Source organism: Erpetoichthys calabaricus, chromosome 1 (genome assembly GCF_900747795.2).
Source record: "Erpetoichthys calabaricus chromosome 1, fErpCal1.3, whole genome shotgun sequence".
NCBI lineage: Eukaryota > Metazoa > Chordata > Cladistia > Polypteriformes > Polypteridae > Erpetoichthys > Erpetoichthys calabaricus.
Genome location: NC_041394.2, coordinates 203912041 through 203928040, shown reverse-complemented (window position 1 = coordinate 203928040; position 16000 = coordinate 203912041). Strand labels below are relative to the sequence as shown.

Genomic DNA, 16000 nt, shown 5'->3' with positions numbered 1-16000 from the left:
CAGACCTAAAAATTATTTTTGGTCTCCAAGAATGTATTCAAACATACAAAGGCTCAATGTCCTTGGCTGTAAACCATTTATCAACTAATGAATGACTTACTTTAACACACTGTTCACTATTGGACAGAGCTCTTAATCCTTAGCCGAGAAACCTCACAGTTCAGATCATATGGCACTTCCTTACTGATCCAGGAGCTTTAAATATTTACCTTATTACTTCAATCACTAATGATTTAAAGACAAAGTATAGAAACTTAAAAGCAACTTGGTATTTATTAAAGAACAATAATACCAGTAGAAAGCATTAAAGAAAATGTAGATAGCAAAGTCTAGATATATATAGTCTTAGTTAGAGATGTCAAAGGTGAATGTCCTAGAATGGCTTTTGATCTAGCAATCAGTAGAATATGTGATTTACATCCCCAAAATTCGGATGAACAGGCCATGTGTTTTGGTCTCCTTTTCTGACGTCACCTTTTTGTTGTCACTGTTTCTTCTTCTGATGTCATTTCTCTGTCCTTCACCCCTTCTGTTCTCTCTCACTCAGTCCATTGGACAAGTTATATTTATATTAAAATTACATGTCTTCATGACGTGAGATATGGGCCTTCATCATGATATGGGCTTCATGATACAGTTTCGTGATGTGGGCTTTGTGACTTGGGCTATTACACACCTTTGATTGGCTGGTTGTCAAAGCTGTTTTTCCAAGTGATAAAATAATCAACACAGCCTGAAGCATAACTGTCAAAACAGTTTAAGGTGATAAAATTCAGGAAAACAGGGTGCTTGATTTTAACTGTCCTTGTAAAAAGAAGTCCATCTTTGTTTGTGTGGAAAAAAAATAAAATCTAAAATTTAAAATCCACAACTCTGCACTGTGAGAGAAAATCTGTTTAAAGAATAAATGGTGTCTTTGGGGTTCCCTTCCAATTTAAAATGTTTATCAATGCTGCATTTTTCTTTTTGTTACCATAAACTGCATGTCTCTGCATTTGTTTTTAATTTACTAGTCATATGATGCTGAACACATTTATTAGGCATGAAGAGATAGTATCATATAATTTGTCATATGATTTGTTCAGTGTGGTCTCTTTGTGATCGAGGGTTGTTCTAAATGATCCAGCTCCTTTTTCATTTTAAATGTCATGTTTGAAACTATGCAAAAGTGGCTTTGCATAAATAACACTTAACTGTATGTAGACGCAAGTCTGTTGTAATATTTATGTAACTTAAATTGTCAAAGTAAAACCATGTTATTAATGACAAAATACTTAATGTTTTTTTTTTAATTATGTGTTTCATACTGGGCGGCACGGTGGCGCAGTGGGTAGCGCTGCTGCCTCGCAGTTGGGAGATCTGGGGACCTGGGTTCGCTTCCCAGGTCCTCCCTGCATGGAGTTTGCATGTTCTCCCCGTGTCTGCGTGGGTTTCCTCCGGGCGCTCCGGCTTCCTCCCACAGTCCAAAGACATGCAGGTTAGGTGGATTGGCGATTCTAAATTGGCCCTAGTGTGTGCTTGGTGTGTGGATGTGTTTGTGTGTGTCCTGCGGTGGGTTGGCACCCTGCCCAGGATTGGTTCCCTGCCTTGTGCCCTGTGTTGGCTGGGATTGTCTGTGTTTGACTCTAAACTGTCCTTGTAGACATGAAGGGGCTGTGTTTGAGTTTACAAACTAATTGGAAGACATCTCATGTAAAAAAACGATTCCTGCCTTGCAATAATCGGTTAAAATACAGTCAGAACGTGTCTTTTAAAAGAATCACGAGCCTTAGTGCCTCCTTCCAAAACAGCATCTCCTCTGTTCATACTTTACAGTCTGCTCAGTGTCTCAACCGCCATTCTTCAGTGTCAGCAGGGACCCAACAAGCCCTGGTCCCTTTTTCCACTGCTGACCCACAGAGTCCATTGGATATCCCAGAGCTGTTAGTCCCCAGATGTTCAGCAGGAGTAATCCTGTCCCTGGAGTGAACCTTCTCCACACAGGGAATCATCCCCAACTACTTGCCTTCTCTCAGCACCAACCTTCACTCTTCTTTTTCTTTCCTTTTTTCTTTTCCTTTCTTTTTCTATTTTTATTTCCCCCCCCCCTCTATCCTACTCAGGCTTTTTATACTCCAGTGAGTGTAGTGCCTTAATTATGATCTCCAGGGCGCTAGTGAAGAGATTCACTAATACATTTTATTTGTTTATTTTGTTTGTTTATTTATTTGGATTAGAGTAACCAGTGCAATTTCACATGTGTTCTTGTGGGTGTTAAGCATTTTCAGCTTGGCTTTCTTTAATTTCTTCTTGTCTCTTTTTCCCTCTCTGTATTAGTCAGACAGTCACTGCCATGCAAACAGTTCATCTCTCTCACTTTCTTTCTCTCTCTCACTCTCTGTCTCTCTCTCTCTCTCTCTGTTTATATTTAGCAGAATGGTAGCTTTGCCAAATTGTCCTCAGGGGTTCCAGTGCTGAGACAAGAGTAAAATTCTCTTAGGTAGGCAGGTTTTTTCTGGGTGTTCTAGTTGGGCAGATGCCTCTTGTGGGCAGAGCCGGGTACTGATACACGGAAGAAAGAGAAGCATAGACTGGAGTATCATGAGGACGAAATGATTCCCACTACTGTTAATCCACTACCCAGAGGACAGTTTGGGTACTAATACAAGGAAAGGTTTGACATTATGTTAAAAGGTGATAGTGCTGCCAAACTTAAATTGTTAAGATTTTCTATTGGGGTTCCTGGAGTCTGACATTTATATGTTCTCTATAAATTATGAGTTTCCCTAGGAACTTTGAGAGAATGTGAATGAATGTATCCTATGATAGACTGGCCTCCAGGCCAGAACAGATTTCTGGCCTGGTGCCTGATCCTCCTAGAAAATCTAGACAAGAAAAAATAATTACTTAAAATGTACATTCATTTTCTAATGCTATTTGCTGGGCTAGTACGTACTTCTTCTGGTTGATGATGTTGTTATTCTGTGATATGGTCATTTGGAAAGGGACTCAGATGTATTCAGTGACCAAATTGGATGGTGGTAGTGACTATCTGGGTCTAATTAAAGAAAGCTGCAGGGTGTGGTGACATACAGTCACTGGAGTTTGGCTGGCAAATTTGGAGGTTTTAAATTGACCTTTTATTAGTAGTATGCAGTGCTAAAAGTATGGTTTAGATAAGAATATGTTTAGAGCCAACGGCATCATCATTCTGTTTGTGTTCTTGTTTTGTACCACTGTATTTAATAGGTTTTTTATTTTTAATACTGCCAGAAACCGCAAGTCAAACAGCTTGTTTTTGTCAAAAAATTATTGGCTATGTATTAATTTATTTGTATATATTTATGTAGCATTTAGCAGAAAGAAAGAGAGATTACCAGAGATCCCTACAGAGCCTCTTTTTGTGAAGGGTAGCCTAGAATAATATGTTTTTAAATATTAATGAAAATGATCTAATTAAAATATTAATTCTTCCACAACCCCCTCCCCCCTTTTTTCTATCTATCTATCTATCTATCTATCTATCTATCTATCTATCTATCTATCTATGATTCATTAATATAAACTTTGTTATACCCTGGACTACTTACTTTATAATGTCTTTTATACTGTACTGTTATTGATTATATTTAATGTTTATTTTTTATTGATTTTGCAGAAAGAGAGCCATTTATGTTGACTGCAAGAGCATCCTTCTCACGTTTCCTTAAAACAAATTTGGAAAACATGCTATTGCTGTCCTTACTCTTTTTGACATTCTTGTTTTCTTTGTGTCAAGCTGGTAAGCATATATATGTATATTTCTCTTTAGAGTTTCAGATTGTATGTCTATTATTAATTATTAACATACTTTTTATTTATACTTGTACTTTTTAATGCATAACTTCATTTTGTTATATTAAATTGAATTAAGCAAAACCACATATACAATAAAGCATATTGTAGCTGAAATAATGAAAGCTATTAGACAATCAATTTGCTTAAAGTGTTATTTTATTTGAAGATTTCAGCTAAACTTGACACTGACATAGAAGGTAAATAGACACTATAGTATTCCTTCATATAACAGCAACATTATAGGTATAGCCATACAATGTGATACAGTGTGATTCAGATGTGATACAGCATTTGTAAGATTCCAGAACCTTCAAAGCAGAATGCAAATGTATATTATACTAATGAAAGTATATGTTCCCAATGTAAGGGGCCTATTTTCTGAAATCTGAAAATAACGTGTGTAACCCAGATTTGCTGCCATGAATGAACTGCTCACTATGCTAAGATCTTTTCATTTTATTGTTGATATGTTTTGATCATGCCTAACCACTTTTAAGTAAAAATTTCAAAATAAACCCTGTTCATTAACAAATATTGTTTCCACTTCATTATTCCATTAATAGTGTGTAAGAGTCTCAGTAATCTCCTAGAACATTTGCTTATATTCCTCTTTTGAGGCTGTTATTTTTCTTTTCAATGTTCTTTGCTAATTACGAGTTAAACCTAAGTTGTCCCAGTTTAAGCAATTATGTGCATGAGTGTTGTCTGTGATAAACAAACATCCAGTCCATGGATGGTACCCTCAAACATGTAATGGAAAAAAACTAGGTCAGAAAATTGATGGATGAAGGTCTAATTGGCCGCCAGTTATTGTACGTGAGGTATTCACCTACAAAACGCACACATTTTATATAAACTGTATCTGCTACATGTAAACTATGTAGAGTCTATTTTTATGAAGCCATCGGCTACCTAAAAGTACCTTCCCTAATTGCTGCAAGTGAAATTCCAGCTGATGAAAGGTTATTTGTATTAATTTAAATATAATTTTCTTATGTTCAGAGTGTTAAGTCTCAATACTTATTTTTTTATTAGACAGTATATTTTATATATTTTTGTACCCATTACCTAAAATAAATTGAAAGTACACACATGCATGTGTGTTTTTTTTTAACCCTGCTATGTTGTAGTTGCATATGCCTACACTCTGTCAAATGTTCTGCACAGATGATGATTAATTTCTGTCATTTTATAATGTCTTTGCATTACAATGTGTCCCATAATTTATACCAATGCAATGAAATCGGTGACATATAGGTAAAAATGTAAGTTCTTTGTATTTTCTAGTAGTTTTAGCACTGTGTGTAGTAAATTTATGTAATATTTGTGACAAGTGGAAGTTTGTTCTTGACAATCCAAATGACATTCATATACTTCTAATGTGCTACTCTATCATAAAGAAAGTCCATTACAAAATTGTGACCTAGTCAGAATAGTGGTCCAGCAGGTAGTGTTAGAGACCTAGTTTCAAACATGATCACTGCCACTGTCAGTGTGGAGTTTGCTCATTCTCCCTGTGTCATTGTTGGTATTTTCCAAAATCAATAGATTGGCCAGTATGCAGATGGGAATTGATCTAAAGAGCAGCTATATCTACTGTGGACTGGCAATCTGATTAAGGCTGTGGTTGTTTTCTGGATAATGCGACTGAGATTGGCTGTTTATTCCTGTGACAGTATAGTGAACTAAACAGATACAGAAAAGGAATGGATAGAAGACTGCACTTTTTCTTTTGTGTTATGTAGTTTTCAATCTAAAAATATGAAGTATAGCTGTACGATGATATTGTAGCACTGGGTGGTAGTGGCCAGTGCTGAGTCAGTGGACATATGCTCATTTTTGTCAATATTTTAATTAGATTGCAATCATTAAAGGAATAATCCACTAAAAATATTTTTAATATGTTGTGACTTACTCAATCTAGTTTGGTAGTAATGGCCAAGAAAAACTTTTAATGTTAAGTTTTCATGCTGAACAGAGATTTATATCATACACATTTTTATTTTTAATACACGCCAATGGTGATCAATACTATGCAATGGCAAATGATATGAAAAATGTCCATACAAAATAAAAAATAAAAAATCTTAACTTGCTCCTGTCGCATACTCCACATGTCAGTTATCCATTTGTATGTTCTAAACATACAAAACACATGCATTAAAATACTGTTAAATGGATACGTCCAGAAAAAGTCAGTGCACATCATAAGCAAGAAACTGAAGACACATTGATTTGACCTTTTGAATTGAAGCTCTGCCTCTCCCCCACATTCACTGGTCAGCCCTCAGCCTTCACTCTAAACTACTTGGTGTAAGTAACATTATAGATATAAATTAATTCTGAGTGGAGTATACTTTTTACAGGTATACACACTATACCACGCATAGATGGTAAGAGCATTGCTGTTGCGAGTTCACCTTTTTATTGACTGGCACTGTAGCTGCTTATCTGAATAATGGTCTGTCAACTCAGAGCCTATCTTCTGCCTTGGCAAGGCTGCTGTTGTTGCCTCCTGCTGCCCCCTGTGTTGTTAGAGTTGGCATGCAGAGTGAATTATTTTTGCCAGATCGGTCTCAATGCACCTGGAAAATATGCAAACACAAAAATACTAGTAGTTTGCCAGTTGGCATTCATTATTTTGTGTTTGAGAATTTGGCTGATTTGATTTGGCTTGGTTTTTCATCTCGAATTGGGTGCTACATTTTTAATGAGCACTTTGGAAGGATGTTGTCAAACAAAAGGATATTTGCCAGTGTGATTCTATAGCCGAATGAGCTAAAATTCCTGATGTTGGACTTTCGGCAAGAATATATGTATTTGAAAGTAAAGAAAGGCTATCAATGCATTTTAAAAAGATTACTTGTGCAAAGTCAAATGACATGATCACCAAATACTATTTTCTATGGTTAAAATATGAATTGCACCAATAATGTGGGCCTTTTTATATTGTAAGAGTGTTTGGGATGATACATTTTCTATAATATGATCAATTTTTGGATTTATATTATTGTATAAATGTATTGTATTCCTCTTTCACACTTCTGATAGCATGTGTGGTCATGAGCTTGCTCTTATGTTTAAGAAAAATGAACCATAATTAGATTATCGACAATTAATGTAATTTTACATCATGTTCATTCATAGACTGCAGTCTATGAAAGCCCTTTTATCCACCTCACACTTATCTGGACTTAGTTTGTAACCACATGATATTGTAAAATACTAGTAAAAACATGTATGTACTCTAACTCTACTAATGCATGTAATTCCTTTCTATTATCACTTTTATTTTTGAATAAGGCTCAATGTAGCAAAAATGTAATACAAAGGTTCCCTCTTTGGACATAAATAAATAACAATTAAAAATGCTGCAGCTCTCCAAACAGTTAAGTCCCAGAGCACACTTGAATGTTAAGCTTATGTTTTCTAATTTGTTTTCTTATGTGTGGCACTGCTGACAAGAGTTTACCATTTGCTATTGTGTAAAGCTGTTCCAGGATTGACTCCCACTGGCTTAGAATATAGTATAGACCTGAAGTTTAGACTCAGGAAAATATCTGAATATAATACATTATCTTAAACCACATTATTGTAACTATAGATTGAAGTAGAGTAGGGAAAATTGTGAATTGACCAGTCTTGTGTCCTGACTTCTAGGAATGCTTTTTGTAACTGAGTGTTGATTCTGTTATATATTGTGACCAACAGGGGGCACACAGCTTCCCAAACACAACAGGCAGAGACACAAGTTTGCCCAACACACACGGTTTTATCCTGTGTGGGAAACGCTTTTCACTCATTCTCCACACTACAGCACAGTACCAAGAACCACAGTAAATAAATAAAACAGTTGATCTTTTCTTCTTCATTTCCCTTTCTCTCTCTTTATTTTTTCCTCCTCCACTCCTCCTGGCAAGCTTGGTCCTCTCCCTCCCAACTCAAGCTCCCGGAATGAAGGCGTGCGGCTGCCTTCATGTAGCACCTGGGATTGCTCCAGGTGGCTCGTTAGCGAGGTCTGGAATTACTCCCAGGAGTAGTGAAAGCCCAAAGTAAGGTTGTGCAGCTTCTGCAGCTCCCCTTGTTGGCATCCACAGAACCCAACAGGGCTGTGTGGACAAATACCAATTCCCATACAGCCCTGTGGGAATCTGAGACGCCATTGCAACCCAGGGGGAACTGACAAGTAACAGTTTGAAGGAGATAGCGTCCTTCAAAAGCCATCTCCCTCTGTGCTTCCTTTAAGGAGGCATCCCGGCTAGTTATTAAAGCCCTATATATAGTCGCCCTTGTACTGAAAATGATATTGCTTGCAGAAGTTATAGTTTCCTGAAACTATGAATCTGCCCAGAGAAGCATTTGTGAAATTTTATAAAGGTCTGTACCTTGCAATTGTAGTGTCTGCCCTAGAATATAGACTTTAATAATTTCTAAGGCATTAATTGATACTTTCTTTCAGAACCCAACATGTTCTGTGTCTTTTCATGTGAGCATTCTGGTGACATAGTGTTAGATTAATTGGTGGTTCTGTATTAGGGGCTGGCATGAAGAAGTATGCGTATGTATGAGAAAACAAGAGCAAGCTTTAAAATAAACTGGTGTCCTGTCTGGAATTTTTCTTACTTTGCCCCCATGATTTGACTTTTGGTTGATCCCTGCATCTTAGAAAGAGTTTGGAATATGGAAAAAGGAATGATTGAATGTAATTGGCTACCAAAACTCCAGTGCTATATTAGGAAATTATCCACTGTTAAAGAATAAGGCTGCCATTTTTCAAGTTATTTCTTCACAAACATGGTATATATTAATTTGACATGGCAGTTGTGTTTTGAAGTGAAGCATTATTTCTAAATTGTAAAAATGATGTGCCCATTCTTCTACAGTTTTTAACATGAAAACAAAAGCTTTCAAAAATTACCAAATTTTGATTTGAGCTTTGCACACATATTGTAAAACAGTGTATCCATTTTAAAAGAAGACCAGCTGTGCAGTTCACCTCAGCACTTATCTACCTCTGCAGCATTCCAGGGTGTAGTTTTCTCTACATGTCATTTTCATCTGGAAAAAATCCTCTCCTGGTGATGTTATTGAAATTATTAAGTGTTGCTGGAAATGTGTGAATTGCTGCCTCTGTTCTATAGACAAGTAGACCGTAATCAACAAAAAATGTTACAGTTACAATTAATCACAGTGTTTTAAGACACGTGAAAAAGAAGATCATAGAAAAATCTGTAAAACTGTCAACACTCGATTTATTTCTTATCATGGACCACAGAAATTATCTACAGCAGGGGAAAAATTGTGGATACACAGACATTGTGCAGGATGCCGTGTTACGTGAGACAGCATCATCAGTGATATTTGGTAATGTTGTAAAGATTATTCAAAATCTTTCAAAGATGATTTAAAATTGCTGTGAGTCACAATTTAGAACTAATTACCTTATCTTAATATGGAGTAAATGTGTACCAACAAAATACAGTCTTCTTCTTTTGGCTGCTCCCATTAGGGGTTGCCACAGCGGATCATCTTCTTCCATATCTTTCTGTCCTCTGCATCTTGTTCTGTTACACCCATCACCTGCATGTCCTCTTTCACCACATCAATAAACCTTCGCTTAGGCCTTCCTCTTTTCCTCTTCCCTGGCAGCTCTATCCTTAGCATCCTTTTCCCAATATACTCAGCATCTCTCTTCTGCACATGACCAAACCAACGCAAACTCGCCTCTCTGACTTTGTCTCCCAACCGTCCAACTTGAGCTGACCCTCTAATGTACTCATTTCTAATCCTATCCATCCTCGTCACACTCAGTGCAAATCTTATCTTTAACTCTGCTACCTCCAGCTCTGTCTCCTGCTTTCTGGTCAGTACCTCCGTGTCCAACCCATATAACATAGCTGGTCTCACTACCGTCCTGTAGACCTTCCTTTACTAATTAATTTTACTCACTCACAAATGTCCTCAAGTTTTTTTTTTATTACATCATTAACAATAATGACTCAGCATGTGCTATAAAATTTGATAACCATTGTAGGGTATACACTCTGCCATTTAACCCGATATGCAGAAGCCCTTTGTATATATTTAAGGAATATATAGTTGTACATAGTTTATGCATACATTTAGCTCAAAAGGGGAGCAAAATCAGAATTACCTGTTTTAGACAACAGCAATTCTTACTCAGTGCTTGCTGACAGAGACAAAAGTCATTATAGTAATTAGGCCTGTAGAAACCCACAAGAGGTTGAACCCTTTGAATACTTTTGTAGAATGTATGGTACCTTCCACTATATCCATCCATCCATTTTCCAACCCGCTGAATCCAAACACAGGGTCACGGGGGTCTGCTGGAGCCAATCCCAGCCAACACAGGGCACAAGGCAGGGAACCAATCCCGGGCAGGGTGCCAACCCACCACAGGACACACACAAACACACCCACACACCAAGCACACACTAGGGCCAATTTAGAATCGCCAATCCACCTAACCTGCATGTCTTTGGACTGTGGGAGGAAACCGGAGCGCCCGGAGGAAACCCACGCAGACACGGGGAGAACATGCAAACTCCACGCAGGGAGGACCCGGGAAGCGAACCCGGGTCTCCTAACTGCGAGGCAGCAGCGCTACCACTGCGCCACCATGCCGCCCCCTTCCACTATATTTTATACAATATTCAAGGTGCACAAAAAAGTACCTGCAATCCCAACCCACAAACTACTCTTAAATTGGCGGGCACTCCTGGTGTCTCCAATATTGCCAACCCTCCGTTATGTTCAGTTAAGGCCCGATTTGTTTTCTACATGGGAGCCTTGTATTGGCACCTGACAGTTTAAGAAAACCCTGTTGACCTTCTGACCATATCACATTATTTCTCTTTAACTTCTGTGACCATGAATTAATTACTTTCACTGCACTTTTAAAGAACTTATGCCATATCTCCCTCTAGTGGCTATTTACATACAATGGAAATTTCAAGGAGCTCTTCACTGTTGTTTCTTCTTTTGAAGTACAGTCTGTGTTGTGTCTAATGTTGTATCTCTGATCTATACCCTTTTTTGCTCTGGCAACCCTTTGGTAAGTGGACATTTTGCTGCACTGTGTAATGACATATATGTTTGGAGATAAAACAACAGTAAGTCAACACACAATCAACTTAGCTATTGATGAGGTGGGTCCCCAATTAATTTGGGGTCTATCATTTTATACTGTGCAACTGGGGGGAATTAATTTGTTGTAACACAAAAATCAAACCTCAAGGCACCTTCCACAAGCTTTCATGTAATACATATAAAAGGAAGAATTTAACTGTCCCCAGTACAAGCAACAAAACTATTAACCCAATGCTTACATCACTTCCGCTTTGATTTTTTTTTGTTTTCATTTTCAACCTTTTTTATTAGAATTTTCTTTTTTTTTGCTCCCCAGCAACATCATAGTAATTAGCTAATGTTGCTATTGTTTCTGATCAAATTTACAGAATACTTATTTATATACTTCAAACAAGCTGATGAAATTCAAAAGCACTACAGCATGTCAATTATGGCAACACTGCTTTTTTTGTGTTTCATGAATTATTGTATTAAGTGTCCAAGATGATCCTATGAGTGGAATAGCATACTTTTGTGAGAGAGCATTTAGCATCACATAAGCATCATCTGGACATGCTACAAGGAACTTCTGTCTAGTACCAGATTTGATGCATTGGCAGAAGCTGTGTTTTTCAGTCTTCAGGTATTTATAGGGGTAAGTTGTATTATTTCCTTGCTAATATAGTGAAGATCATGTCAAGATGGTAGTGTGCTATATATCGATATATATACACTGTATAAAAAGATTAAGCGGTCCCCAAACCGGTGAGACAATGCTAAGATGAAGAAGGTATGTAAAAAGATTAGTGAAATCGTGCAACACTAATTTTTCTTCAAAATCGTATGTGATATAGTATACATCTGTATATTATTTTTTCCATCTTCAGTAGGAAAATACAACAATGATACTCTCATGTGAACTGAACCAATTTAACACGCATACATCAAACAAAATGAAAATACCCTATGTTCATCCACTCTGCCAAAAACAATAGTAGTTCAGTTGTGTGCTAGCAGACAAAAAATGAAGCCTATTTAATGGCATACACTTACAAACTGTAAAACTGCATCAACATTCAATTACTAGCAATATCATGACTGGTGATCATGCAGGAGATGTCCTATTCCTTCCGTGTATTAAGTTAGATACTTGGCGATACTTCAACAAGTAGATTACCATTCATCTTGCAATGATGACAATGGATGACAATTTCCTATTGTTTTAGCAATTGTTATAACTATAAATAAATCTCAGGGCCAGAGTTTTGACTGTGTTGGAAATTACTCGTGTACCAATAGCAAGCATGTTCATCCATATGTTCAAGCATCTGTCTGTCCATTTGTTTATTCATTTCTTTTCAAACCTTCCCAATTCAGTCCACAAAATGGGACACAAGACAGTAAGCAATCCTGAAAAGGGCCAAAGTGAAGTCGTGTTCAGTAAGTTTCGTATTTCATTAACAGCTATTATTTTAGAAATAGGCATTAAAACTGAATGAACTGAAAACAATAAGCCATGTTAGTAAATTGATAAAAATATTATTTTTTGTGTTCCTGGTCTCAAAACTAACATGCCTGTACCACATTATATTCCAATCTGAGTATGTCACTTCTCTATAAGGAAAGACAAACAATACACCTCACTCAAGCTGCACCACTTTTATAGAGCTCTAAGATGAAAGATGTAGGAAGTGAGGCATAGTAGGACTTTGGACTTCAAAATCCTGAGGTTGTGGGTTCAAATCCTGCCATTGACACAGTGTGACTATAAGCAAGTCTCTTCACCTGCCTGTGCTCCAATTAGATAAGCAAAATAAATATAACCAATTGTATCTCAAATGGTGTAGGTTACCTTGGATAAAAGTGTCAACCAAATAAATAAATAAATATTAAAATTAAGTGGAGTTTTTTTTTTTCAGAAACAAACTAAGGATGCAGCAAAAAATACATAAGCATGTAGTTTCTTTGTCAGCAAACACAACAACTCTAATATTTTCAAACAATCTTTATATGTTAATTAAATTCTTTCCTAAAGGTTACTCACATATACTGTGTATGTATGTGTATATATATATATATATATATATATATATATATATATATATATATATATATATATATATATATTGTGGAAGATCAGCCTCGACACAGACAGACACAAACTCCAGAAGTCGAAAAGCACACACGTTTTATTCCTGGGCACACAACACAACACTCAGCCCAATACAGCTCACAGTCCTTTAGACTTCCTTTTCTTCTGCCGCCTCTACTCCTCCCATTGCAATCTCCATCCTCTTCCACCTGACTACGGTTCCCCAAATGGAGTGAGGCGGCCCCTTTTATGGCACACCCTTATGTGCTCCAGGTGCTCCCTGATTATCTTCCGGCAGCACTTCCTTTTATGGCGGAAGAGCTGCCCTTGCACCCAGAAGCACTCCTGGTGTATCTGGTTCCTGTTCCTGCAGCACTTCCTGGTATGGTGGAAGTGCTGCAGTCCATGGCTCGGGAACCATCCAGGGATAAGCTTCCCAGCTCTGTATCCGTGGCCCTGATGGAATCCAGGGGGGCTGCCCTCTTGCGTCCATGGGAATATATTTCCCCTCTACCGGTCCTTCCCTGCTCTAGGCGTCCCAGTGGGGCAAGGTTCCTGGTCGTCTGACACAATGTACTGTATATATATATATATATATATATATATATATATATATATATATATATATATATATATATATACATATATACATACACATGTGTATATATATAAATATATATATATATATATATAGTATATATTTTTTTTTTTTGCAAAAAGTAAATGTAAAAATGAGTGATGCTACTACTAGCTGTAGTTTTAACTTATTTAGGATAGACACATGGCTAAAGTGCAGGCTGCATAGAAGTTAATCTGGTAGAAATGTTAGAGAAGGTTGTCTTAGTCCCCCATTACATTCAGGCAACATGCAGATTAAGTAGCTGGTGTCTGTAAAATAAGTGCAGGTGTACATATGAGTGTGCTGTAATATGGACGTGCGTCCATCCAGTATTTGTTCCTGCCTTGCTTCCCATTCTAATAGTATGGCTTATGACTCCATGTAAAACTGCATCGAAAGAAGTGGGAATAGAAAACAAATGGATGGAAGGATTTGACTAGACAGAATGAGCACTCTGTTTTGTCATTTTCCATTTGAGGTCACCTTTATTATTTATTCATTGCTGATTTAATGTAATAAATTATGATTTTATTGCTGTCTATTACAGAATAATATCTGTATTTAAACAGAGTTATGTAAAGATAACAGGGCAGCATTGTATTGTAGCATCCTCTTAAAATATTTTGACATTTGAATTTCTATTAAAGCATCCAGCTATGGAGCAGATTTCTCACAATCCTATTCCAGTTTTCCATTTCAGATTCTTACACCAGCAGTATACCAGCCAAAGGGATAAACCGAGTGCTATTTTTATTTATAAAGCATAGATGTAAAAGTCACAGCCTTTATGGCCTCATGTCTAACACTAAGAGCACTTAGCCTTGTGGATTCTAACTCGTATCCTTGGCCATTTTGTCACACTACATATCTTACCCAACTAATTTATAACAGCAGGGTTTTGCTAAAGATGAATTACTGCATTCTTTAATATATTTGGGTTGTCAAATGTCGTGAGACTTTGTAAAAATTATGTGTATTACAAACTGCAACATTTCCATTTCTGAGTAAAGCAGATTCTTTGTTTTTGTACTTCAACAGGGTAAAATAAAAATTGAAGTGAATTTATTTTTTATTCTCTCATATTTATAAAAACTGCAATAAGCTGAGATTTTTTGCCTTTACAAATTCTTGCCAGAGCCCTGTTTCACAATATTTTTTCCCTGAAAACCTGCCTTGATTCCATGTAATTACATCTATTACCTTGGCCTTCATGAAATTGTTTAGGTAGCTGTGCTACGTGATTTCCAGCAGTTTTAAAAGGAGACTCATTTTGAGAAAGAATTTTGATTTTTCTTTTCTCCTAGCAGGTGTCACTAATTAAGAAAAACACATTTATTCATTGATGGTATTATAAGCTATGTAGACTGCTGTGTCTTTAATTCCATGTACTGTGAGTGTAGTTAGTGATGTTTATGTCAAGTTATTTTCAGCTCACCTATGAATATGAATATCATGAAAACATTTCTACGAACACAAGAAGCCAGTATTTTGAAAGAGTGTGCATGCTTACTAGCATAATTGTAGAACTGAATTGTACCATCCTGATGTCTGCAAATTTTAAAATTTGTGTGAAATCTGCCCTTCACAAATGTAATCAGTGTTTCCATGTTATTGTTGAAGAACTTATTTTAAAGCAACAGCTGGGATTCAGTGTACTAATTTCATTCATAACTTTAAAGAATTCAGTCAGGTCACCTCTTAATCTATGTCTGCTTAAACTGAAAAAGTTCATGTCCTTCATATAATATATACAATATATAAACCACTATTTTTAACATCACCTAATTCTTGAAAAGCTCATTGTAGCATAACCTTTTGCCTTTGAATACCAACTTCTCCTAGTTTTATCACTAGTCTCTCATATGGTACCAAAATAATTGTGATCGTATACTTTAGTTGCTTCCTCTTGACATTCCAACATATTAGTAAAACATTATCTTCCCTGGGCAGCACAGTGGCGCAGTAAGGAGACCTGGGTTCTCTTCCCGAGTCCTCCCTGAGTGGAGTTTGCATGTTCTCCCCGTGTCTGCGTGGGTTTCCTCCTGGTACTCCGGTTTCCTCCCAAAGTCCAAAGACATGCAGGTTAGGTTCATTGGTGATTCTAAATTGTCCTTAGTATGTGCTTGGTGTGTGGGTGTGTGTGTATGCGCCCTGCAGTGGGCTGGCGGCCTGCCTAGGGTTTGTTTCCTGCCTTGCGCCCTGTGTTGGATGGGATTGGCTCCAGTTGACCCTGTAGTTAGGATATAATGGGTTGCATAATGGACGGATGGATGATCTTCCCCATTTGAAACCCATGCTGACTGTTTACTAATACACCTACTTTTTAACAAGCCAGCTGCCATACTACATGTGCTTCAGAACACATCATCCACCTGAAGCTAAGC

At 37.1% G+C, this 16000-nt stretch overlaps 1 protein-coding gene across 3 annotated transcripts in view; it reads left to right on the top strand.

Moving 5' to 3' along the window:
- The window catches only part of cntn1b (contactin 1b), a 356136-nt gene that overhangs the window by 120074 nt on the left and 220062 nt on the right, over window positions 1-16000 (top strand). For 2 of the 3 annotated variants that reach the window (XM_028810951.2, XM_028810960.2), the window contains one exon: window positions 3638-3760. In XM_028810951.2, the coding sequence (XP_028666784.2) occupies window positions 3652-3760 (109 nt within the window). In that variant the 5' untranslated portion in view covers window positions 3638-3651. Of the gene's footprint in view, window positions 1-2648; window positions 2674-3637; window positions 3761-16000 lie in introns of those variants that run through there. The other variant, XM_028810943.2, reaches the window with a different exon arrangement.